At 39.6% G+C, this 25,738-nt stretch overlaps 1 protein-coding gene across 2 annotated transcripts in view; it reads left to right on the plus strand.

Annotated features, from left to right (window-relative positions):
- Positions 1 to 1,218: 1,218 nt before the first annotated feature.
- Positions 1,219 to 25,738, plus strand: part of PIE1 (SNF2 domain-containing protein / helicase domain-containing protein) — a 28,790-nt gene continuing 4,270 nt past the window's right edge. For both annotated transcript variants that reach the window (XR_015909305.1, XM_059606266.2), the window contains exons 1-16: positions 1,219 to 1,520; positions 2,298 to 2,411; positions 6,481 to 6,561; positions 6,736 to 6,843; positions 6,968 to 7,048; positions 7,132 to 7,220; positions 7,370 to 7,503; positions 7,603 to 7,664; positions 9,349 to 9,484; positions 10,125 to 10,247; positions 10,337 to 10,410; positions 10,495 to 10,629; positions 11,895 to 11,933; positions 22,029 to 22,097; positions 22,272 to 22,334; positions 22,421 to 25,499. Coding sequence is in view for 1 of the 2 variants with exons in the window: in XM_059606266.2 (XP_059462249.2) it covers positions 2,352 to 2,411; positions 6,481 to 6,561; positions 6,736 to 6,843; positions 6,968 to 7,048; positions 7,132 to 7,220; positions 7,370 to 7,503; positions 7,603 to 7,664; positions 9,349 to 9,484; positions 10,125 to 10,247; positions 10,337 to 10,410; positions 10,495 to 10,629; positions 11,895 to 11,933; positions 22,029 to 22,097; positions 22,272 to 22,334; positions 22,421 to 25,499 (4,333 nt within the window). In the remaining variant the exon portion in view is untranslated. The remainder of the gene's footprint in view (positions 1,521 to 2,297; positions 2,412 to 6,480; positions 6,562 to 6,735; positions 6,844 to 6,967; positions 7,049 to 7,131; positions 7,221 to 7,369; positions 7,504 to 7,602; positions 7,665 to 9,348; positions 9,485 to 10,124; positions 10,248 to 10,336; positions 10,411 to 10,494; positions 10,630 to 11,894; positions 11,934 to 22,028; positions 22,098 to 22,271; positions 22,335 to 22,420; positions 25,500 to 25,738) is intronic.

Consider the following 25,738-nt stretch of genomic DNA (forward strand, 5'->3'; position numbering starts at 1 on the left):
GTTTTTTGGACATATTTTTACATTGGATTTGACAATAGATTTGCCCATCCGATTTCAAACGAAAAACAGTGTTGTTTTCATTTCAAATAATAATAACAATTAACATGGTTCGATTGAAGTGGTTTAGTTTGGTTTGATTTGGTTAATTGCCTATAAAAAACTATCTATCATCGACCAAGTAATATCGGTTTTGAAATAGTAGTTTTATTCTGCATACCAACAGTCGAAAGTCGATTGTCGATTGGTGACGATTCGATGGCAGTTGACAGTTAATTTGACCACCCTTAAGAAAAAACTCAACCAAACCCAAGGGAAAAAGGCAAACCATCACCCATGGATGGTGGTGGAAGACTATTGTGATGGGGGGCTAGTAGCTTGCAACACCGTTTCTCATGCCCATTTGTGAAGGTTCCACCAATTAACCCAAAGAAATAACACAAAAAATAAAGGATATAAAACCATGTTTAAAGCAATTTTCTCATTTTTAAAAAATTATTATTATTACTATATTATATATATATCTTGGGTATTTTAGTAATTTTGGTATAATTATAATGAGAGCAAATGTGTTATCATATTTTAGGAATATGATCAGTTATTTTATTTCACATTCTCTCATTCCCAATAATGAATATTCATTTTTCCCTATGATATAGTAATTCTGCATACTAAACAAGGTTTCAAAAATTCAAAATTTCTTTCACCTTTATGTGGTATCAAAACATTTACATTTATATAATTCCGCATAACAATTTTCGGTAAATGTTTTTATTTTTTTGAAGTCTTCAAAAATAAATACTGATCAAATTTATTTATTGAATTTTAACTCATATGATAGAAATATGTCGAAAAATTATATAAAAAATTGAACTCAATTAACAACCAAATATAGAGTTCTACTATTTAAAAAGTTATGGTAGATTTGAATGGAAAATTACAGTTTTTTGAAGAGTAATGAGTTTCAATCTCTCGAGATTTATTGTGTCGATAAGGTTGTTCCCAACACGGCAACAAGTGAAACTTTTTTCGCGTTGTTACAACACTCTTGTTACGTCGACTTAATTTTAATATCGGTCGCTACAGACTTAACATTAAATAAACGCAATCAAGCTAAGCGTTCAGGCTAATTGTCAGCCGTAGGATCATCATTATCCAGAATCCTCAGTAAAAACAGGAAATAAAAAACAGAAAGAAACAGAGAAAGCAACCAAACAAGGGCCAAAGAGGATCTTTAGACATTTTATACTCATTTTCGTCAAGTCGGATCTCGGGCTTCGCTTGTCGGACCTTAGCCTGCGCTTAAACCCGACTGAAAACCCTAGCGCTACGCCCAACGGCGACGACCGCCACCACCACCAAAGATCTCTCTCTATCTATTTGTTTAATTTTTTTTTTTTTTTTTGGTTCTCATATTCTTTGTGAAAACCATGTGGTTTATACGCTTTTGAGTTTTCTTTTGAAAGATCGGCGAGAACTGCGAGAAGTGAAAAGCGAAAAAGCACGCCCGCAGCTTCTACCAGGTCAGTTTTCGGATTCTGCTCTGTTTGGTTTCCGAGAAAGTCGCGAGAAAAAAGAAACAAATATGCAGGAAATTTGTTCTGGTTTTGATTCTAATTGGTTCCGACTTTCGATACAAAAGTTTCCACTTGCTGAGCTAAACACAGCTCTTTGGTTTAGTGTTTGCTCTCCCTCCCTCCCATTGTGGTTTTTTGGGAGAAAGAAGCAGAACACCGCTTACGCTCTCGTTTATATTTTTCAAGGTTTTATTGTCTCTGTTTTTTTTCCCTAACTAATTTTAAGCTTTCTCGGCAACCAACAACGGGTGAGAGATTAATTTTTTTTTTTTTTGTTATTTAATTTTGTAGAACCTTATAAAAAATTTAATGTTGTAGAGCCATTTCTGCTACATGCTGCACATTTGTGTGAGTAATATACTCCTTTTGGGCATTCGAAGTGCATGCTAATATACCGGTGCTCTTAAAATTGGAGCTTTACTTTGAGAGAGCTCCACCAGTGCCAAAAACTTTAGGTGTGACTTAATCCAGAAGACCCCAACGTAGTTTACTTAAGAAATTACAGACTTCCGCGAACAAGTGTTTTAGTATCTGTAAATATATAATTTATATTTTGATAGCTTTTCTTATTCTATGGGTTATATTAACATGAATTTTGAGAATCAGATTTAGTGTGCTTTGAATTTATTATGGATGTTTTTATTTCCTTTTCTGTTGCTTGTGTGTTTGATGGGGCTTGTCATTTTGACGAGTCTGATACCTGCAATGGATGTTTGGTTTCAGGTTATTCATTGATCTTCAGCCATATTATGATGATCTAGGTATTACAATAAAATCATGGCATCCAAAGGTCCTAGGTGTAAGCTCGATCACGAGACAAGAGCTAAGCGTCAAAAGGTTAGCTTTTGTAAATATTTTATTTGTAGATTATCTTCCTTGTGCTCTCTTTTGGGGAACAAATCAATTGTTATATCTGTCATTTATTTTTTGCTGTGATTTTATACTTTTCTGTGTCCTTTAGAAGCTTTTATCATTGGTGCTAACTGTAATTAGCTGTTCAATTCAGTTTTGGGATCCCCAATTTTCTTTTCTTTTTGGGCACCCTTGCAAACTTCTTGAAGCCTACGAACATGCATTGTCTGATTTTAAAGGGAATTTTAGACAATGTAAAAATGGCATTTCTACAAAATTTGAACTTTATACTGTTATTTATTATTGTTCAGAGTTTTTTAATTTTTTTTGTTACTCAAGTGTAAATGATGGATTTACAATTAGAATAAAAAATTGCAGTTGTCAATATATTCATAAAGCTGTCCAAGCAATCAAGCTCAGTGTACAAGCTTTTTGCTTTTCTTTTGATTTGTCAAACTGGAACAAACACTTCATTTTTAATCAAACTTTTGCGTGGAGCCCGAGCCTCAGGAAACTTAATTAAGCAGTTAAAGGTACTTGCAAAGGGAAAAAAATGTTGATTGAGCCCCAGAAAAGTTAATGAAGAGAAAAAACTCAAAAAGAAAAAAAAATAAAAGGCTTAGTTTTCATGCTAAAATGAAAAAAAAAAGAAAAAGAAAGATGAAATGTGTTTCCTTGGTAACAAAAATAAGAATATGCTTTGAGAAGAAAAATTGAAAGTTTCACATACATATCTATTATTTGATTTTGTGCGCGTGTTGAAAAATTTCTTATAATATTGAAGAGGAAAGGATGTTTGACCTGAGAAACAGAACATGCATTTTTACTACCATCAATGTATAGAGAATCTTTAAGTGTTGAAGCAAAATAGTCATCTCGATTCACTTCATTTGATCTAAACCAAATCTATGGAAATTTCCATCCCAACTAGAAGCGTGCCAACTATGCTCTCTTGGTTGTTACCTTCCTACTTTGACTCTTGATATGGGAACATGTTGAGTGGCTAAGTTGTTGCCTTCACAACTTCTCTCTCTCTGATGTTACCTTCCTACTTTTCTCTTGCCTGCCAATTTAGCCACATTTCACAAAATATTGAATCTTGGAATTATTCAAATCTCCTCTTTGCACTCTCGATATCTCCTCATTAATTTATCAAATTGGACATATTTTAGGATAGAACAAAAAGGAAAGGAGGGTAATGTATTTGGGATGGAAAGAATATGACATACGAAAACATGTGTTTTCTTTTTTTAATAAGTAATTGCAAATTCAATAAATAGCACAAAGGTGCAACCCAAGTACACATGAAGTATACAAGAGGGAAACCTAGCTAGAAGCAGCAAATATATCTACAAAAAATACATGACAATTCGAAATACTAAAATTTGAGGCAGCAACCAAAGAAAAAGTGTCTTAAAGAATAAAACCTTTAATTTCATTGAGGTCCTCTCATGGTCCTCAAAGTTTTGATCGTTTCTTTCCCTCTAGAGACTCCACATATGGCAAGGTAAAATCATCTTTCAAATTGCATTAAGTTGAAACCTATCCCCTGGTGCTCTCCGACAGGCAAAGAGATCTTCCACATTCTTAGGTATAACCCAAGCCAGTCCTACAATATATTTTTTTTTTTGATGACGGGGAACCTCGACAAGGCAGGGCCCTTCGGACTTTCCTCTGCAGAGTAAACCTCAGACTTGTGCACCGCACCCTTGGAAGTTTCCATACACGGATCAGGGTAAATTGCTGGCTTTTTACACTAGGGGGTATGGCCCCAAGGGGGACTTTGCACCTAGCAACTCTTGAACTTGGGATCTAAGGGGTGATACTCCGTAAGACCACAAATCTCAACCACTAGGCCAACCCCTTGGGGTTTACATTATTGAAGATAGTATTTCAAAGAACACGTGTAATCTCATATTGGAGTAGAAGATGATCCGCTGACTTCTCATTCTTCTTCACGTGCAACACAACTTGATCACAATGATATGTCATTTCTTTATATTGTCTCTTGTGAGGATCTTTCCTAAATCAGCCGGCCAAGTAAAGAAAGCTACTCTCAAAGGAACCTTATTCTGCCAAATGCTTCTTCAAGAGAAGTAAGTATTATCATGGGAAACAAGAACATTATAGTAAGATCTAACATCAAATAACCCTCTTCTGTAAGGAATCCAACAAAGTCCGTCTTCACCACCCTATCTCACTCTAAAAGAATATAGCAAAGTGAAGAATAAGGTAAAGAGATCCATCTCCTAATCATGAGCCGCTTTGAGAAAATTAATATTCCACTGATGGGAAGCACTAGAAAGCTCCAAATGGTCTTGCAACTGCAGCTTCTTTAAAACAGGCAATGCTAAACAAGTTTGGAAAAGTTGTTTGGAGATTTGATCCTCACACCAAACATCATGCCAGAGTTGAATTTTGGATCCATCCCTTATCTCAAATCTAGTATGGCTAGAAAGCCCCTCCAACCCTTCTAATATTCTTCCAAAGCCCCACCTCATACGATGATACCCTTGATTGGATGTTGCGTTAATTCTCATATTGAGTGGCTAAATTGTAAAGGTGTTACATGGGCACATGGTAAGTCTTATATTGATTGCAGACTAGATGAAACTGGATAATATAAATAATTTCAAAGAGCTCTAATAGTGATCAGGTCTTTTGAAGTATAGTGTAAAAGTGAAATGATATTGGAGGCAACTTAGTAATGTCATGTGGTATTAGGGTATTCCATCATAACATGGGGGTTGATAATAACTTCATAGATTTGAGTGGGAAAGATTGTGATAACTTGTATTGGATATTGTTTTAAAGCCAGTATTGGATGAGCAAATTATGATGGTGTTGTATGGGTATGTCCTAAATGCCAAATTGGTTGTGTATTAGGTAGAGTTGGGCTATATAAATAATTCCAGAGAGCTCTAATAGTGATTAGTCCTTTTAGGCATTACACAAATGTAACTAGTGCTTCTTTGGATTGTGACGTATGTTCTTGTCGTCCTTAACTTTCCACAAAACACTTCTCTTCACTTGAACGTATTTTACAAGATCCTTGCTTGTAAAGATGATCTTCCTTTCCCCTATAAGAGTATTTGGTGGACCAAGGTTCCTTCGAAAGTGGTTTTTATTTATTTATTTATTTTGCTTGATTAGCGGCTCTAGGGAAGATCTTTACTATAGACAATCTTAGGAAGAGGTATGTCATTGTGGTCGATAGGTGCTGCTTGTGCAAACGAAATGTGGAGTCCATGGGCCATTTTCTTCTCCATTGTGAGGTTGCTTGTGCCTTATGGAATGCTATCTTTAGTCGCTTTGGGATTTCTTGGGTTATGCCTAATTGGGTGGTTGATTTGTTTGGTTGCTGGTGGACTGGTGGTCTCTCTCGGAGTGTTGTTGTGTGGAAGATGGTGCCTTCTTACCTTATGCATGTGGTGCCTGTGGAGGGTATGTAATGACAAAAATTTCGAGAACGAAGGACGTTGGAGGAGCTCAAGTCATTTTTTTTGTTTTTTTTCCTCTTTTTACTTGGACAACTGCATTTTTAGCTCCCTTAGTGATTACTTTTAATGATTTTCTTGTGCTTTTTTCTTCTTCTATTTAGGCGTTCTTTTATATATTTTCTGTGTATTAGAGTTGCAACCCTCACTTTTTGATATGCATTACATTACTTGTTAAAAAAAAAACGTATTTGACATTAAAAAGCAAGAGCCTGGTGAATAAGTTACATCTACTAGATTGACAACAATATCTATTTCTTTGGCGAATAGTAGTCTGCAAATTGGATCAGGAGTTAGTAGTCTGCTGCTACGTTTTTGCTCATACAAATGGGTTATAGCTATATATGTAGCTGTCAGAGAGTGACCATCCTTGTAATCTTGAACCTTTTTTTTTGTCCTTTTAAAAAAAAAATTTAATTGTGAGTGGAACTTTCTTATTTCTCACTCCTTTACAGGGATAGCATTCTGTGTACAGAGAAATGCCAGTAATTTGAATTTTCTGCTGTGATTTTCTTTTTTCCAATTATTGACACTTTAAATCTGCTTGGTTATTTCAGGCACTTGAAGCTCCCAAAGAGCCACGTCGCCCTAAAACTCATTGGGATCATGTTTTGGAAGAGATGGTTTGGTTGTCGAAGGTAACATACTATTGCCCCAAAGATCTCATCTTTTGTGATGTAGGAAACCTCTCAGCTATCTCATTTGCTTCACATGATCATACTATATTCATTTTCTTTTGATCAAAGTTTAGTGAACTTGGTAAGATATTCCTTTCATCCCCTTTTCCAGCTCATTAAACTAGTTGTTAGCAGGACTTCGAGTCAGAGAGGAAATGGAAATTGGCCCAAGCAAAGAAGGTTGCTTTAAGAGCGAGCAAGGGCATGCTAGATCAGGCTACAAGGGGAGAAAGGAAAATGAAGGTTGGGTTCTTCTTACTTATATAAAAAAAGAATCTTTTACTGCACCAGGGGTAGAACAGAATTATTTCATGTTGCACAAAACGGATGATGATCATGGGATCACTATAACTAAAATTTTGTACAGGAAGAGGAACAGCGGTTGAGAAAAGTTGCACTTAATATCTCAAAGGATGTGAAGAAGTTCTGGATTAAAATAGAAAAGCTGGCAAGTGCATCTATGATATTTATTCTTCAAAACTTATTTTTTCCTCTTTGTTTATATCTTTAAAAGCAATGTTGTAATTGCAGGTTCTTTACAAGCATCAGATGGAGCTGGATGAGAAAAAGAAAAAGGCACTTGATAAGCAACTTGAGTTTCTTTTGGGACAAACTGAGAGGTAGGGTTTTTTTTTTTTTTTTTTTTTTTTTGGTTTAATGCATTTGCCTCTAGTTCTTTGCTGTGCATTGGATACCACTTCTGAAAAAATTCTCATTATGCATCCACATGTAATGTGAAATGACCTATCCTTCTGTTGTATATTTTCAGGTACTCAACAATGTTAGCAGAAAATCTCGTGGATACTCATAAACCAGCACAACAACATACTACACAAGATCAACTGACTATTAAATACAAAGAAGTGGATAATGATGTAAATGAATCTCTAGAACTAAATTTTGGTACGTGGGAATTTATGGTTTCGTTGTTATTTACTTGATAACCTCAAAAGGATGACATACTTTTTACTAATCAAAAATATATTAAACACATTCTGACAGAATCTCAGTCAAATACCGCAGACATGGATGACGATTATGATATACGATCTGAAGATGAGTCGGTATGTTTTTTAATATTTATAGTTTGTTGTCATATATATGGTAGTATATGCCTCTCATATGCAAATAAATGTTGGGAAATCTTATGCCTTTGCTGCTTGTTCCACTTGTTGCTTTCAAAAAATTGAAAATAATTGGGGTTGGTTTATGTCATATATCATGTTATTATCAAGGGAGAGTAGCAATTATTAAGAGCTAATCTTGTCAGGCAGTAGCTGAAGTGGTTTCTTATCAATTTTGTTATTATTTGATTTAGAAAGAATATACTTGGGAAAGATTAGATGGCAAAGTTGGCTACAGAAGGCAATGGCAGTTATGTGCATGCTTTTTGTCTACAGTGAAATAAAATTGTATGATGATCTTAAGCTTGTCTTGGAAGATAGTGGAATAAATAGGATTGGAAAGTACTGCAGACCAATGGAATTCAGTCATTGTCATGGTCCCTGTATCTACCAGCTTAACGAAGCAGCTAAAGGAACACAGATTTCTGATGGGAAATTTCAAATGACAGCTTAATAGAAAAGGAGGAATAAAAAGAAAGGATGTTGACCACAATAAGGGGACAAGTTTTTTTGATAAGTAAACCAATTTCATTGAAGGCGTAAGGTGCTCCTAGGTACACAAGAAATATATAAAAAGAACCTCCTAACTAGAAAGAGCAAAACGAACAAGGAAGTCATTATAGCTAATCAATAGAAGAGACGCAAATGCCGCCGTTCAAAGATACAATATTTCGTAAAATTAAAATAAAATTCCCCCTAGCATCCTCTCTCTATCCTCAAAGTTTTTATCATTCATTTCCTTCCATAAACTCCAAAACAAGCATGTAGGCACCATAGCACTCCTTGGCCTGCCAAAGGACCACCAATAGTCAAACAAATCAAAACACGTCTAGACATAACTTAGGGCATCCCAAAACGACTAAAAAGAGCACTCCAAAGGGCGGAAGCCACATTGCAGTGAAGAAAAAGGTGGTCCACAATTTTCCCATTCTTCTTGCACATGCAACATTTTTCCATCACGATGACGTGCTGCCTCTTGAGATTTCCAAGGTGAGGATCTTGTCTAGCGCTGCCGGCCATGCAAAAAAGGCCGCCCCCGAAGGAGCTTGAGTCCGCCAAACACTCTTCCAGGGGAAGCAACTACCTTCAGGAAAAGTCAGAGGGCAATAGAAGGATTTGACCTTGAACAATCCTCTTTTGGAAGGAGCCCACCGCAGCTGATCTTCACATCCTCTTCTCACACTAACTGAATGCAACATCTGGAAAAAAGAAGCAAAGACATTCACCTCCTACTAATGCGCTGCTCTAGCAAACCCAATAAGGGGACAAGTATAATCCTCTTTTGCTGATAGTTATAGCTTATAGTTGCAGGCTTGCAGCATAATATTTCATAGGTGTGGTTAATAATGTCGTGGTGAAGGTTATACCTCAGAAAGTTCAATTATCATGTTGTTGAGACAGTTACCTGCATTTGTATATTCCCCAATATACAACTTCTCTTGCACACAAGTCTGTATTGTAGCCTTCTCTTCATTTGTATTCTTAAAGATTGGATGCCATTGCAGTTTTGCACCTTATGTGATTTCCATAGATCTGTATCATTGATATCCTATGTTTTCTGTTCTTTTGGTTTGTTAGTTTTTGCATGCTTAGAATTCTTTTCTACATAATGTTACTGTTTTAGGAAGATGATGAGCACACGATGGAGGAAGACGAGGCCCTTATAACTGAAGAAGAAAGGCAAGAAGAATTGGCAGCTTTGCACAATGAAGTAGATCTTCCACTTGAGGAGCTTCTCAAACGTTATGCTGTGAACAAAGGTGAATTTTCATCATGATTTAAATTTGTTTTTCATAATGGTTTATTTGGGTCTCCTAATGGAGTGACCACAAATTTGAAGCAGATCTACATCTACGCAAAAGTAAGCTGAGTAATTTTTGGCTTGCATTCCCCCAGCTACCCTTCTTCTATCCCTCCCAAGCCCTGGATGAGACATGATCTTGTGTGTAAAGATGGACTACCACACTTCCTTTAGGCACTTACCAGATTGCAAGAGTTTTCAGGGTCAAGCCTTGGCCTTCGGTGGCTAGTTTTTGGGTTTTCTCAAACAACCCCATGAAAATGGAGTTTTCATTGCACTACTCTCCCTACCACACTTCCTTAAGGCACTTTCCAGATTACTAGAGTTTTCAGAGTCAAGACTTGGCCTTGGGTGGCTAGTTTTTGGGTTTTGTCAAACAACCCAATGAAACTGGTGTTTGCATTGCACCACTCCCTTCATGCTATCCTCCATAATATTTATGTTTCATGCAATACAAATTACTTATATACATGTAATCATAACTATGTAGCAAAAAATTACTGGTAATAGATCTCTTGCTGTCTCTAATGTTGGTTTAGTGGACAATTTCCTTTTTAATTTAGCACATGATAAATTTTGATCAATATGAGCATATTTAGTTGGCGGAGAAAGTAGTCCGGAAAATGATGAAGACAAGGCTGAGCCTCGGAGCAGAGAAAGCACTCCAGAAATGGATGGAGATAGGGCTGAACCAACACCCATGGGGGAAGATCGTGGAAACGGTAAGAAGCAGTTAATAAACCATGTTATCTTCTGAAATACGTGACCGTCTCTAATGTGGCTGTGGGGCTGGGCGTTAAATGTGCTGTAGGCAAAGGAAATGATCTTTCTGCTGTCAATGAGATTGACAGAGCCAACTCAGTCATAGCCACTGGTCGTCGTTGTGTAAGTTGTATGTGTTTGTTGTTGTGACTAATGAATTGTGAAGCAAGATAAGACCTCAACTTAATACCTATTTTCTAATTACAGGGTGAAAGTAATGGTGACTTGCCTGTTTTAGAAAACCATCTATTAGGAAGTGAGACATGTCAAGCTATTGATCTGTCAAAAGTTGCTGGGGAGTCGGCTAAACGTCATGTGCTATATGATTTTAGTGATGAACAGGTAACAATAGAAGTTCTAATGTTTTATTTTCCTTTTTTATTTTTTAATAAAAATTATAGGGCATATTTTGCAAAAGGGCTTCATCAGATTTTGCGGTTAGACTCAAATTTATATGGGATTCAATTGAAATCATGGTTCTAGCTCTGATTATTGTTACGGTGTAGGAGCTTGCAAATTGCAACTATTCATGTTTCATGATCTCATTATGTGCAAATTTTGGATTTCTTACATCATATTGTAGAAAATTCTTTATTTTCAATTAAGGTACTTGCGTCTCAATGTTGTCACGTATGTGTGCAAATTATTTATATTGACAAATGTACATGTAATTAGCATGTACATGTAAAGTTACATAGTGTGCATTTTGTTTTCTACATTAGTTGTGATACACCTTCCTTTTGGTACAACTTTTGTGTGTATGAAGAAAAAGAAACAAAGAGATATGTGCTATGTGCATTAAACAACTTGTTTTTTTGTTAGTTAATTTTATATAGACTAGCAAGAAACTGATGGACAGGAATATGTAGGAGTTGAATATTAAGTCTAAAAGTTGGAGTAAGAACATTTAGTACGAAATTGTTGACATTTAAATGGATTCTGATGTGATGTTTCCTTTTCTATGGTGTGCCAATTTAATTTTAGGCCTTTTTTTAATATTAAATGTTCAACCACTATTTGTTTCAAAAGCTAACTAATTGAAAATAGTGAATTTAATTAATATTCTCACACTTTGTTTTTCACATGTTGGCTTGGACTTTACCTCAATAAGTGAAGCCCAACACATGGAAATATTTAATTGGGGGGGGGGGGGGGGGGGGGGGGGGTTGGTAAAGTATGGAGTCAAGGAATTCATGAAAAAAAAAAAGTATGGAGTCAAGGAACTTGGGATTATTACTTTGGTACAATGTTGAATTACCAATTATCAACTAATGGAAAATAGTGAATTTAATTATTTAATTAATATTCTATTATCAAACATATGTAACATATGTCATATTGCAATGCAATGCATAACTGCAGTTGGTGAAATGTATAACTTCCAAATATTTTGTTTTTTTTGAATCTATTCATTTGTCATTTTTAATAATATAATGGTTCCATGGATTTGTTTTTTTGTGTTATCTTTGATTAATATGAAATCTAAATGCAACAATTTGTTTGTCCCCTATATTATTTTGTATTTTGTTTTTTCTTTTAATAAATATTTATAAAATCAATGTCACGTTCTTGTGCTGTTTGCCTGACATGTGTCTCAAATTATGTAGGAAGATGCTGACTTTGTTATTGCTGCTGGGGAAGAAAAGGTATTGAATAAAGTGAAGCATACTTCTTATCATCTTCCATAGGTTTCTGTTTCTGGTGTCCTTTGTTATACAGGAGGCATGCTCTTTTCATTATAAGGATATCGGACAATTCCATTGTTGAGACTTTGATGTCAAACAAGTTGCTGCTACAGATACATGATGTCCAAAATGCTTTAAAGAATTCTCTGCGCTCAGTAGTATTATTATTTTCAAGTTCTCTTGTCGATCATTGAGCTTTACTAAATATTCTGTGATTTGTTTTGTCTTTAGTTTTTCCATTTTTGTTGATATGATCAGAATCTATAAGCTTGTGGTTGTGCTATAGCATATTATTTGATCGAAGGCACAAGTTCAGGCTTACATTTTGTAACTTAAGGGGCTTTCCATCGTTGTTTGTTGAGTGGTTGAATTAGTAGGTTGGTGATGTGGTTCCATTGATATGGGAAGTTTTTTTATGCTGTAAACAGCAGATGAGGCCAGGAGCGATCTTGTGACCATTTATCCCTAGATTCTACTTGAAAGCGATGGGTTCAATTATATGTGCAAGGTGCAAACCTGTGATTGGGTTATTCTAAGTCTCTGGTCTGAAGCGACAATAAGCTATACAGTAGTTGCTAGGCTGCTAGGTCTCTCCAACTCATACTCCCCCTTATGCTGTAAACAACAGTCTTGTCGGCGTGCTTGGGTGGCGCAGTCCGTGCGATAGGTTATGTCCTGGTCGTTGGCTATAGTGCGGGGTGGATTCCGCTGGGCTGGCTGTGGGATCTTCTGTAAGAGGTGTGTTTGGTTGGTTTTGTGTGGTTGATGAAATGTCCTGTGGTCGGCTGAAACAAAAATGGTGCAGGGGTGCAACGAAATTGTTCTGGCGATGGAGTCGGTGTTTAAACACGGCGGTGGTTGCTCAATTGTTATGGAAAATAATCAAACCTTCTCTGATACCAATTATGGGAGACAAAAGTATGGAGAGAGAAGAGAAAGAAGAACCTAGAAGGACAGAACCTAGGGGAAGAGAGAGAGAGTTGGGGGGGGGGGGGAGAAGAATGGAAGAGAAGAGAATCAACTTGTCATAAATTTTATTCCATCAAACTGCTTCTGTTGGAGTACAAAAGACATTTAAATAGACTAATGACTAAATCCTAGGGCAACGCCCATTTATTGACTTACCTAACATAATCTAGTGCAATCATCTACTTGGTGAATTACCAAAAACAGGATTATTGGCTCTTTAAATTAAACAAAACATAAAATTAAATATTAATACTCAGTCAACTAATAAGACTTGATTAACTTCTTATATTGCATCCCCTCCTCCCGGCACACAAATAGACCCATCATAAAATTCCTTTGATGCCAACCACAAGGAGGCTAGCTTGGCACCTTCTAAGGGATGCTCTCTTGTGAAACTTATATTTTAAGCAATTTGTTTTATTATTGAAGATAGCTAGATATTAAATTTAAATTATTTGAAGTGACATGATTTGGTAGTCTGACATAAAGAGTGCTCCAACCACTTTATCTCTGCTATCTTGGGTGTCTTTTTTTTTTTTTTTTCATTTTGATTTTGGTATTTATTCCTCATTAATACATTCTTGATGTGTTCGGCTCATGAAAGTTCAAGTTGTGAACGTAAGATTAATCATTCAAATAAACTTCTCCTCAAAGCATCTTTTACTAGTTATCCTATGATGTAGTTGTCTTCCTGGGTTCGTCCATAAATTGTCAAAGTTCTCATTGTTTGTGAGCAGTTGGTTCATACAGCAAGACCAGTGTGATATATATTTCTTATTTATGACCTATTGATTTGAGCACACAACATTCATGAAGTACATTGTTGCTTCAACTACCTGGTTTATATATCAAGAGCTAAAGTATTGAAAGAGGGTTCATGCGGCATTTGCAAAGTATTTTTCTTACTTCCACTTGTGAAGTCGTTGATTTGATGTACAAAAAACATAAATGGGTTGTCATAGTATTTGAATGTCTTTTGTGGCCAATTTTTTCATTGTCATTCATATGCTGGGTTTTCACATTGTTTATTGGTATTTAGGTGTAGACATCATGAGTGATTTACTTCCCCAAAAACGCTAAGAGGCTCTCATCCTTTAAACCTTGAGTCTTTAAGCCATTGAATACTGTTTTTGATGATCTTAATACTGTTCATTGTTGTTATGGAGGCATTAACTAGAATGATATATGCTTTAACGAATGGGGGTCTATTATCAGGTTTTTCAGTGAGATCTAGGCATGTTGGTGCCTTCTACATTTCCCACCTTTTGTTTGTGGACAATACTTTGATTTTTTGCAAGGCAAATCCGGATCATTTTCGTAACTTGCGTTGCTTGTTCTTATGCTTTGAAGCGGTTTTAGGTTTGAGGATTAATCTGGCTGAATTAGAGTTGGTCCTTGTTGGCAATGTCATTAATATGGAAGTTCTGGCCAGCATCTTGGGTTGCAGGATTTCATCTCTTCCAAAGACATATCTAGGCCTTTTGCTTGGAGCTTCGTTTAAAGCCGAATCTATATGTGATGGCATTATTGAGAAGATATTATGTTGTTTGGTTGGATGGAAGATGATGTATTTGTCTAAGGGTGAGTGGGTTACCTTGATTAAAAGTAATTTATTTAATTTTGCTTACTTCTTGTCTCTAGTTTCCTTCCCGGTTGGTGTTGCCAACCGCATAGAGAAGTTGCAGAGAAACTTTTTGTGGGGTGGTATCAATGAAGAGTTCAAATTCCATTTGGTTCACTTACCTAAGGTTGTTCTTTGGTCTTAGAAGGAGGGTTGAGGGTTTGTAATTTACTTTTGTTCAATCGAGCTCTTTTGGGGAAGTGACTTTGGTGTTATATTTATGAGAGAGAAGCTTTGTGGAGCGTGGTAATGGATGCTAAATATGGTAGTGCGTGGGGTGGATAGTCTTCTAATGTGGTTTATGGGTTATATGGGTGGGGCCATGGAAGAATATCAGGAGGGGTTGGAGGGAGTTCTCTAGTCATACTAGATTTGAGGTCTGTGATGGCTTTAATATTAGATTCCGACATGATGTGTGTTTGGGGATCAAGTCTTCAAGGCAGCTTAGGCAGCTTTTCTAAACTTGTTCATTTTGGCTTGATGTAAGGATGCCTCCGTGGCAGACTATTTGGTGTTTTTGAGCGACTCTTATTAGTGGAATATTAATTTTCTCATAGTGGCTCATGATTGGGAGGTGAATCTCTTTACTTGGTTCTTTAATTTGTTGTATTCCATCAAATTGAGAGGGGGTACCTTCCAAGAGAGGGTTGTTTGATGTTAGATCTTACTACAATGTTCTTGTTCCCCATGACAACACTCCTTTCCCTTGGAGGAGTATTTGGCAGAATAAGGCTCATTTGAGAATGCTATTCTTTGCTTGACCGGCTGCCCTGGGAAAGATCCTAATCATGAATAATTTTAGAAAATGGCATCTCATCGTGGTTGAATGGTGCTGTATGAGTAAGAAGAGTGGTAAGACGCATGTAGAGGTAAGACTTTGTGATGATCGTGAAGGATGGAGATACGGTGTTGAAATTGCAAGAGCGATGTAGAGGTAAGACGCATTCGTTACGGCTGAATTGGAAAGAAGCGGTCTGGCTATTGAATATCTTTGATGAGCTGATGGCGGTGGAGGACTCAAGGGTTTTTTGGGACGATTCTACTCGTAGTTTTCCACATACGTTAGCCCAGAAATGTTTCAATAGGCATGGGAACTTTCTGGTTTTAGAGGAGCTGGATGGAAGAGAGAGGAGAGGCAGAGTAATGGTGCCAGAGGGTAGGCACAGGAAGGGTTGGGATCAGTTTCAGTCAGAGTTGCGAATTGCCATTGATTTTGCTCAACCATACGTTGGGGAAATAAGGAAGGTAGTGACAGGGAAACAGAGAAGGAGCTTTTCAGAGGTCTTGCTTTCATCTTCTAAGCAGGTAGAGGAACCGTTTGGGTCTTATGCAGAACTGGTTGTGAGAGTTCCCAATGGATGTTAAGAGGTAATGCAGATACCAGCAAATTGTCTGGGCCAAGTTCTCTTGCTAAATGCTATGCTGGTTGTGAGGTACAGGTAGCTGCTCCGGCGAAGGGTCCGGCGGTTAGGTATGTGGGGAATAGTGGAGCTAGCTGTGGGGTACTGCAGATGAAGGCTTCAAGTTTCGAGGAGAAAAACAGTAAGGAGCATGCTTCTGGAACGTATGGGCAGGGTTGCGTGTGTGCGGGGGGGAAAGAAAAGATGAAGATTTCCCTGTTAAAGTTACAGGAGGAAATCAGGATTTGTCTCGAAGGGTTAGGCGTTCGATGCTCTTGTAGTTGTGGGTCTGGCCCTCGTGGGCCTAAAATTTTCCAGGTGGCCCATCTAAGTGGACTGCCCAGGAACCAGCCCATGGTCCAACCCAAGCTTTTGGCAAGTCAGAAGGATAAGGCCTCTGTTGCGGATATTGGATCCGACAAGGTTCTTAAGTGTTATAGCCGGAAGGTAGCGGGTAAGGCGGGGGATATGGGGGCCTCATCTTCTAACATTGGGCATCGGCCTTCTTCGATTTTCACTAACTCAGATTTTTCGGCCATTTCTGGGCTGCCGGCAGAGGCGACGATGACGGTTGCGCCGTTAAGGAAGGGGTCGACGATGGAGGTTGCTGATATAGCAGCTGCTCTCTCTCCGGCGATAGGTCTTGTCGCTCTAGCTCTGGCGTCGACGTGGGATTGCGACTCAGGCCTGGGCATTCTGGGTAAGGAGCTGACGTTGATTCCTGGTGTTCCAGCTATGGCGTCGTCTGGTGTTGCTCTGTCGGTTCCTTCCGGGTCAGCTGTTGGTGTTCGTGCGGCAAGGGAAGGCGCTATGGGCGCCGAAATAGTTGCAGTGCTCTCTCCGGCGATCGGACCGGTCGTTCCAGCTTCAGCGTCGACGTGGGTAGGCGACTCCGGCCTGGGTATTCTGGGTAAGATGCCGTTAATCCTTCAGGCAGGGGACCGAAAGGAGGTTTCATCTTGTGTTACTTTGTCGGCACCTACTGGATCAGTTGGTGGTGTTCGTGCGAAGCTGAAGAAGCCAGTTTTGGGACAGCCGGAAGTTATGATGAAGTGTGGGACGGATCTGGTTCAGCCGGCAAAGCTGTCGGAAAAGGAATGGAGTGATCTTCAGGATGAGCTCCCTCCGGGTTTTGAAAGATGGGAGATGCCGGACATGAGTACGAAGAAGACGGGTGAGGACTTGGGGGAGGGTAATGGTGTTGAACAGAAGCTGATCGAGTTGCAGGGGGAGATCCATCCGGGTTTGGAGAAGTGGGAACTGCCAGGAGTGGATAATTTTGTGGGGTGGAAGGGGGCTATGGTCAGCGTTTGTGATGAGAGTTTTTGCTCAGTGGGAGAAGCTTATTCTGGAGATAAGGACAGCAGTTCGCAAGGTGAGTCGTTGGTTCCAGACTCCTTATCCTTGGTTCCTATTGAGGTTCAGGAGCCTATTACAGTGGAGTTTGTTACACAATTTAGCAAGCTTGTGGGTGTCTCTTGTGATGGAGAAGCAGAGAAGTTGGAGGAGGCTTTTGGGCTCATCATGGCTGGTAGTGAGGATAGTGGTAAGGATGCGGGAGAGGCATTGAAAGAGAGAGGGGCTGCAGTAGCACAAACGGGGAAAAAAGGTAAGAGAGAGCTTAATAACCTTAATTCCTCCATTAATTATGAGATGCATAGTGGAAGTTCTGTGAGGGACTGCAAAAAGGGGAGGGCTAATCGGATTATTTTATGAAGCCGAAAATCCTTTATTGGAATGTGAGGAGTTTGAATTTAAGGGATAAAAGGCTGAGGGTAAGAAATTTGCTTAGAAATTGTAAGGTGGATATAGTGTGTTTTCAAGAAACTAAGGTGGACTTTGTCACAAACAATTTTGTGAGGAGTTTGTGGGGGTGTCCTTATGCGGAGTGGTGCTATGTCCCTTCTAGAGGGGCGTCGGGGGGTATTTTGGTGTTGTGGGATAGAAGAGTAGTTTCGAAGGTGGAGGTGGCTCTGGGCAATTTTGTGGCGGCTTGCTCATTCAGAAACGTCGATGACGGTTTTGCTTGGGCTTTTGCAGGGGTGTATGGCCCTAATAGAGACAATTTAAGGCGTTTCCTTTGGGAGGAACTGGTGGGCCTTATGAGTTGGTGGGATTTGCCTTGGTGTATTGGCGGGGATTTCAACGCCACTTTGTTCCCTAGTGAAAGATCCAGGGGGACTTATTCTCGGGCTGCGATGAGGGAGTTTGCTGATTTTATTTCGGAGCAGGGTCTTATGGATCTCCCATTAGCTGGGGGGGTCTCTACTTGGTCTAACAACCATTCCTGGTCACTAGACCGATTCCTAGTCTCTTTGGAATGGGAAGCTTGTTATCCAAGTATGCGACAAAAGAGGTTGCTTCGGGTGTGTTCGGATCATGCTCCTATTATTCTTGATTGTAGTTGCTTATTGGGAGGCAAAAGACCCTTCAAGTTCGAGAATATGTGGCTTAAAGCGGAGGGCTTTGTCGACAAAGTAAGAAGTTGGTGGGAGTCCTATCATTTCCATGGTACTCCAAGTTTTAGTCTGGCAAAAAAGATGCAAGCTCTTAAGGGGGACATTAAGAGTTGGAATGACCAGGAATTTGGCAACGTGGGAGGAAGCATCAAGGCCCGTATGGATGATATAAAGGCTCTTGATAGGGTGGAGGAAGAGAGAGGGTTATCTGCTGATGAGATTGAGAGGAAGAGGTTGTTAGCCAGAGATTTGGAGACTCTTTTGTTACAGGAGGAAATTAGCTGGAGGCAAAAATCTAGGATTCGTTGGTTGAAAGAGGGAGACAAATGTACGAAATTTTTCCATCAGATTGCTAATGCAAATAGAAGATATAATTCTATTGAGTCTCTGATTGTGGGTGGCTCTACTACTTCAGATCAAGGGGTCATTAGCAACCACGTTACCAGTTTTTACGAGTCTCTTTTTTCAGAGAGCCTCAACTGGAGATCGAGGCTGGATGATCTTGATTTTGATATGTTGAACTTTGGTGAGGCTTCTAGGTTGGAAGCCCCTTTCAAGGAACAGGAGGTATGGGAGGTGGTGAAAGGTATGGATAGGGACAAGGCGCCAGGCCTGGATGGCTTTTCTATGGCTTTTTTCCAGGATTGTTGGGATGTGATTAAGGTGGACATTATGGCGGTTTTTACGGAATTCCATGAGCGAGGTAAATTTGAAAAAAGTCTTAATGCTACGTTCATCTCTCTCATTCCGAAAATACATGGAGCTTCCGACATTAAGGATTTTCGTCCGATTAGCCTTGTGGGAGGGACTTATAAGATTGTGGCAAAGGTCTTAGCCAACAGAATGAAGAAAGTGATGGATAGGGTCATTTCTAAACCCCAGAATGCCTTTGTTAAAGGTAGGCAAATCTTGGACTCAGTTCTTATTGCCAATGAATGCTTGGATAGCCGCATCAGATCAGGGGAACCTGGCTTGTTGTGCAAATTGGATATGGAAAAGGCCTACAACCATTTGAACTAGAAGTTTCTACTTTACTTATTGAGAAGGTGCGGTTTTGGAGAAAAGTGGTGTTCCTGGATCGGACATTGCATTTCGTCTGTGCGTTTCTCGGTTTTGATTAACGGTTCTTCTTCCGGTTTCTTTGATAGCTCACGGGGAGTGAGGCAAGGAGACCCTCTTTCTCCTTTCTTGTTTGTTCTAGTCATGGAGGCATTTAGCAGGATGATCAATGCCTCGATTAACAGGAGTCTCATCTCTGGTTTTTCGGTGGGAAGTAGAGAGTCAGATCGGGTTATTGTCTCTCACCTTCTCTTTGCTGATGATACTTTGGTTTTTTGTGGGGCAGATCCTAATCAAGTTAGAAACATTGGCGCTTTACTCGTTTGCTTTGAAGCCGTTTCTGGGTTAAAGGTGAATCTGGCTAAATCTGTCTTGGTCCCTGTTGGTAGTATGAATAATGTGGGCATTTTGGCCGACATTCTTGGTTGTGGTTCAGCTTCTATGCCTTTGAAGTACTTAGGTCTCCCTTTAGGGGCCCCGTTTAAGGTCAAGGCCAGTTGGGAGGACATGTTGGAGAAGTATGCCAGAAGGTTGGCTCCATGGAAACGCTTGTATTTGTCTAAAGGGGGGAGGATTACTCTCATTAAGAGCACCTTATCCAATCTTCCCACCTATTTCTTGTCTCTGTTTCCTATCTCGGCTTCAGTGGTGAAGCGTATGGAGAAGATTCAACGGGATTTCTTATGGGGTGGGATCAATGACGAGTTTAAGTTCCATTTGGTTAGTTGGAACAAGGTATGCTCTCCGATCTTTGAGGGAGGGTTAGGGATACGGAATTTGCGTTTGATGAATAAAGCTTTGTTGGGGAAATGGCTGTGGAGATTCGCACTTGAAAAAGAGGCTTGGTGGAGAAAGATATTGGTGGCTAAGTATGGTGCGGTTTGGGGTGGTTGGCGTTCTAGGGTGTCCAGTGGTTCGCATGGGGTGGGGTTATGGAAGTACATTAACATGGGGTGGAGGTCGTTTCATTGTCACATTAGATTGGTCCCTGGATGCGGGTCCAACATCAGGTTTTGGGAGGATGTTTGGTGCGGTGACACGTCTCTCAAGGATGCTTTCCCTAGTCTCTTCAATATTGCCACCAATAAGGATGCGTCTATTGCGGATAACAGGGAGTGTACAAATGGCTCCGTGCAGTGGAACATTTCTTTCATCCGCAGGGTTCACGATGGGGAAGTGGAGGTTTTGGCATCGTTTTACACTCTCTTGTATTCGCACTTGATGCGTGGGGTAGGGGAGGATAGGATGTGGTGGACTTCTTCACGTAAAGGAAAATTTGAGGTTAGATCTTATTACAGGATCCTTGCCTCTAAAGATCCTTCCCCTTTCCCTTGGAGGAGTTTATGGCGCACTAAGGTTCCTTCGAAAGTGGCTTTTTTTGCTTGGACGGCTGTGCATGGGAAGACTCTAACCTTGGATAATGTTCGGAAGAGAGGTATTGTTGTGATTAACCGTTGCATGTGTGAGTCGGATGGGGAGTCAGTTGATCATCTCTTTCTTCATTGTGGGGTTGCGCGGATGTTGTGGAATGCCGTCTTTGCTCGTTTTGGTTTGTGTTGGGTGATGCCTGATAGCGTCAGGGGGTTGTATGCTTCTTGGTGGGCGGGAGGCAGTTCTCGTAGCGCCGTTGTGTGGAAGATGGTTCCTCTTTGCCTTATGTGGTGCATTTGGATTGAGAGGAATGCTAGAGGCTTCGAGGACTCGTCTAGGAACATTGACGACCTTAGACACTTTTTCTTGTACACCTTTTTCACTTGGACTACTGGTTGGCTAGCGCCCTTAGTGTTTAGCTTCCCTGACTTCCTTTTTATGTTTTCTTCTTCTTTTTCTCCCTCTTAGTCGCTCCTTTGTATACTCCCTGTGTACTAGGGTTGCGCCCCTCTGCGCTTTGTTTAATACATCTTTATTACTTATCAAAAAAAAAGAGTGGGGAGTTGGTGGACCTTTTACTCTATTGAGATGGCTAGTGCCCCTTTGGAATACATTTTCTTAGCCTTGTAGGGTTGGCTTCTTCCTTGTTCTCTTTCTTTCTATGCGTTCTCTTGTTTACTTCATATGTACTAGGGTTGCGCCCTTCTATGCTTTTGATATATACAACATTACTTATAAAAAAAAAAAAAAAGGTTGGCTTGGGTTATGCCTAATCGATTTGAAGACTTTTTTGCCTGCTGGAAAGATAATGTGGTAGGCTTCGGAATGTTGTTATGTGGAAGATGGTCCCCATCGTGCCTTCTTTTAGTTAAGTGTTTCTCTTGTATACTTTTTGTGTACTTACCACTTGGGTTGCACCCATTGCACTTTTTAATAAATTGCGTTTAGTCATGAAAAGAAAAAAAATTAGTGATGTAAGTTGGAGAAATTTTATTGTTGTCAAATCATGGAGAGGAGCGTTTTCGTATTTTCGAGTGAAGTTACTGGTAATCTGTGGTGGTGCTTCCTTTAGTCAGAATTGGGTTCAAAGTGGCTGAATGATTGACTAACGTATATTTAAGTTATACTCGTGATTTCGAGTTGCCATGCCCATTTCTTATTTAACTTCGATGTCCAGGATGATGAGACAACCTTGGTAGAGGAGGAGGAACTAGCAAAAGCAGATTCAGGCAGTCCCATGGATGAGGTAAAGAGCAAGCAAAGCTATTTTTTGTCTGTCAACTTTGAATATCCTAGGCCAAAAGTTTCAGGGTTCTTTGCTTCTTTATCCTTAAGATTTTTGTCCAGCCTGTTGATTGCTACCATGTTTTTGATTTTTTCCCTTAATTAATACCTTGTGAATGATTCTGCTATTTTGCAGATTGCATTACTACAAGAGGAGAGTGAAATACCTGTAGAGGAATTGCTTGCAAGGTATAAAAAGGTATGTTAAATGTTTGCTTCTGCCTATTGTGTGGGTGGTTTGCGTTATGTTCTGATTTTTTTCTGTTATCAACATCTGTTTATTAGGGCTTCAATGACAATGAACTTACAGACGAGGAATCCGACTATGCGTCTGCTTTATCAGACAATCTTGTGGATTCTCCAGCCCATGAAGACATTGAACCTGAGCAGCAAGCAATGTCTATGGATGAAGATGTTGAAACTGGTAAAGTTGCGCATTCTCCTGCAGAAGAGCAGCAAGCGGGACCACATGAGAAAACAGAAGAAGGGACGGACAATGAGAATAGAATTGCTGATGCAGCAGCGGCTGCAAGATCGGCACAGCCGACGGGGAACACCTTTTCCACAACTAAAGTGCGTACTAAGTTCCCATTTCTTCTGAAGCTTCCTCTTCGTGAGTATCAACATATTGGCTTGGATTGGCTTGTTACAATGTATGAGAAAAGACTGAATGGGATTCTGGCTGATGAAATGGGGCTCGGAAAGACAATTATGACAATCGCGCTGCTTGCTCACCTAGCATGTGAAAAGGGAATATGGGGCCCTCATCTCATTGTCGTCCCCACGAGTGTCATGCTTAATTGGGAGACTGAATTTCTGAAATGGTGTCCTGCTTTTAAAATTTTGACTTATTTTGGAAGTGCAAAAGAACGCAAATATAAAAGGCAAGGCTGGTTGAAACAAAACTCGTTTCATGTATGTATAACGACCTACAGACTGGTTATTCAAGATTCAAAAGTTTTCAAGCGTAAGAAGTGGAAATACTTGATCTTAGATGAGGCTCATTTGATTAAAAATTGGAAGTCACAAAGATGGCAAACCCTTTTGAACTTCAATTCAAAACGACGTATTTTATTAACTGGGACACCTCTGCAGAATGATCTCATGGAACTCTGGTCTCTAATGCATTTTTTGATGCCCCACATCTTTCAATCTCATCAGGAATTCAAGGATTGGTTCAGTAATCCAATATCAGGAATGGTTGAGGGACAAGAGAAAGTAAATAAAGAAGTTGTTGATCGTCTTCATAATGTCCTTCGTCCTTTTATACTGCGTCGGTTGAAACGAGATGTGGAGAAGCAGCTCCCTATGAAACATGAGCATGTCATTTACTGCAGACTGTCAAAGAGGCAGCGTAACTTGTATGAAGATTTTATTGCTAGCTCGGAAACACAAGCTACTCTTGCCAGTGCAAATTTTTTTGGGATGATTAGCGTTATCATGCAACTTCGCAAAGTTTGTAATCATCCTGACTTATTTGAGGGTCGACCAATTGTCAGTTCTTTTGATATGGGTGGTATGGATATCCAATTGAGTTCTTCTGTTTGTTCAATGCTTTCACCAGGTCCATTTTCTAATGTAGACCTTAGGGGTTTGGGGCTTTTATTTACTCATCTTGATTTTAGCATGACTTCTTGGGAGAGTGATGAAGTGAAAGCCCTTGCTACCCCCTCAAGTTTAATCAAGGAGCGCGCTGACTTGCATAACATTGAAGAAATTGGGCCAGGATTTAAACATCGAAAAAAGTTGCATGGGACCAATATTTTTGAAGAGATAAGTAAGGCAATCATGGAGGAGAGACTAAGAGAAGCAAAGCAACGGGCAGCAGCTATAGCATGGTGGAATTCCTTGAGGTGTGAGAAAAAACCCATATACTCAACAACACTAAGGAAAACTGTTAGTGTAGAGCATCCTGTTTATGATATTCATCATCTGAAGGCCAACCCTTTGTCCTACTTGTACTCCTCGAAGCTCGCGGACATTGTCCTCTCACCAGTGGAACGCTTCCAGAGAATGTTGGACCTTGTTGAAAGCTTCATGTTTGCAATACCAGCTGCACGGGCCCCAGCACCTGTTTTCTGGTGCAGTAAATCTGGGACTTCTGTGTTTCTGCACCCAACTTATAAGCAAAACTGTTCTGAAATATTATCACCGCTTCTGTCACCTACCAGACCTGCAATTGTCCGGAGGCAAGTGTATTTCCCAGACAGGCGACTGATACAATTTGACTGTGGTAAATTGCAGCAGCTTGCAATTTTGCTCAGAAAATTAAAATCAGAAGGCCATCGAGCATTAATATTCACCCAGATGACAAAGATGCTTGATCTCTTGGAGGCTTTCATCAATTTGTATGGTTACACTTACATGCGTTTAGATGGATCAACTCAGCCAGAGGAAAGGCAGACCTTAATGCAACGCTTTAACACAAATCCAAAGATCTTTCTTTTCATTTTATCAACTCGTAGTGGGGGTGTTGGTATCAACCTAGTTGGGGCAGATACAGTTATTTTCTATGATAGTGACTGGAATCCTGCTATGGATCAGCAAGCTCAGGATCGATGCCACCGGATAGGACAGACACGTGAAGTTCATATTTATCGGTTAATCAGTGAGTGCACAATTGAAGAGAACATTTTAAAGAAAGCAAATCAGAAGCGTGCTCTTGATGATCTGGTTATACAAAGTGGAGGCTACAACACTGAATTCTTCAAAAAGCTAGATCCTATGGAACTTTTCTCCGGCCATAGAACACTTCAAATCAAGAATTTGCCGAAGGAAAAGATTAACAACAATGGAAATGAGAATTCTGTATCTAATGCGGATGTGGAGGCTGCTTTGAAATATGTAGAAGATGAAGCAGATTACATGGCATTGAAGAAAGTTGAAGAAGAAGAAGCTGTCGACAACCAGGAGTTTACAGAAGAAGCCATTGGGAGGTTGGAAGACGATGAATTTGCAAATGAAGATGATCCAAAGGTTGATGAGCCTGTAGATCAGGGTGGCTGTATCACAACTTCTATTAAAGAAACTGGAGTGATTTTGAATGGGAGTAATCCTAATGAAGATAGAGCTCCTGCTGTTGCTAGCAAAGAAGATGATGTTGATATGCTGGCTGATGTTAAACAAATGGCTGCAGCAGCAGCAGCCGCTGGACAAGCAATCACATCGTTTGAGAATCAGCTACGTCCAATAGATCGATATGCAATTCGATTTCTGGAAGTCTGGGATCCCATTATTGACAAGGCAGCAGTGGAATCTCAAGCTAGGTTTGAGGAGACAGAGTGGGAACTGGACCGCATTGAGAGGTATAAGGAGGAAATGGAAGCTGAGATTGACGAAGATGAGGAACCCCTTGTATATGAGAGTAAGTGTCCTTTCATTTTTTTATTTTTTTTCCTCAATTGGCTGGCTCAAAGTGACTTCTATTAGGTCCTTACTTCCCCCCCTCATTCTCTCCTCCCCCCTTCCCCTCCAACCCAAAAAGGAGAAAAGAACAGACTCCATGTGTAAGTACGAAATAAAAATGCTTTACATTGATTTGGCCTTCTGTTGTAGTGAACTTGCAATATTGTACGTGAAGCTTTACTAACTGTCAATTGGTGG

Source organism: Corylus avellana, chromosome 10 (assembly GCF_965113065.1).
Source record: "Corylus avellana chromosome 10, dhCorAvel1.hap1.2, whole genome shotgun sequence".
NCBI classification, from domain to species: Eukaryota; Viridiplantae; Streptophyta; class Magnoliopsida; order Fagales; family Betulaceae; genus Corylus; species Corylus avellana.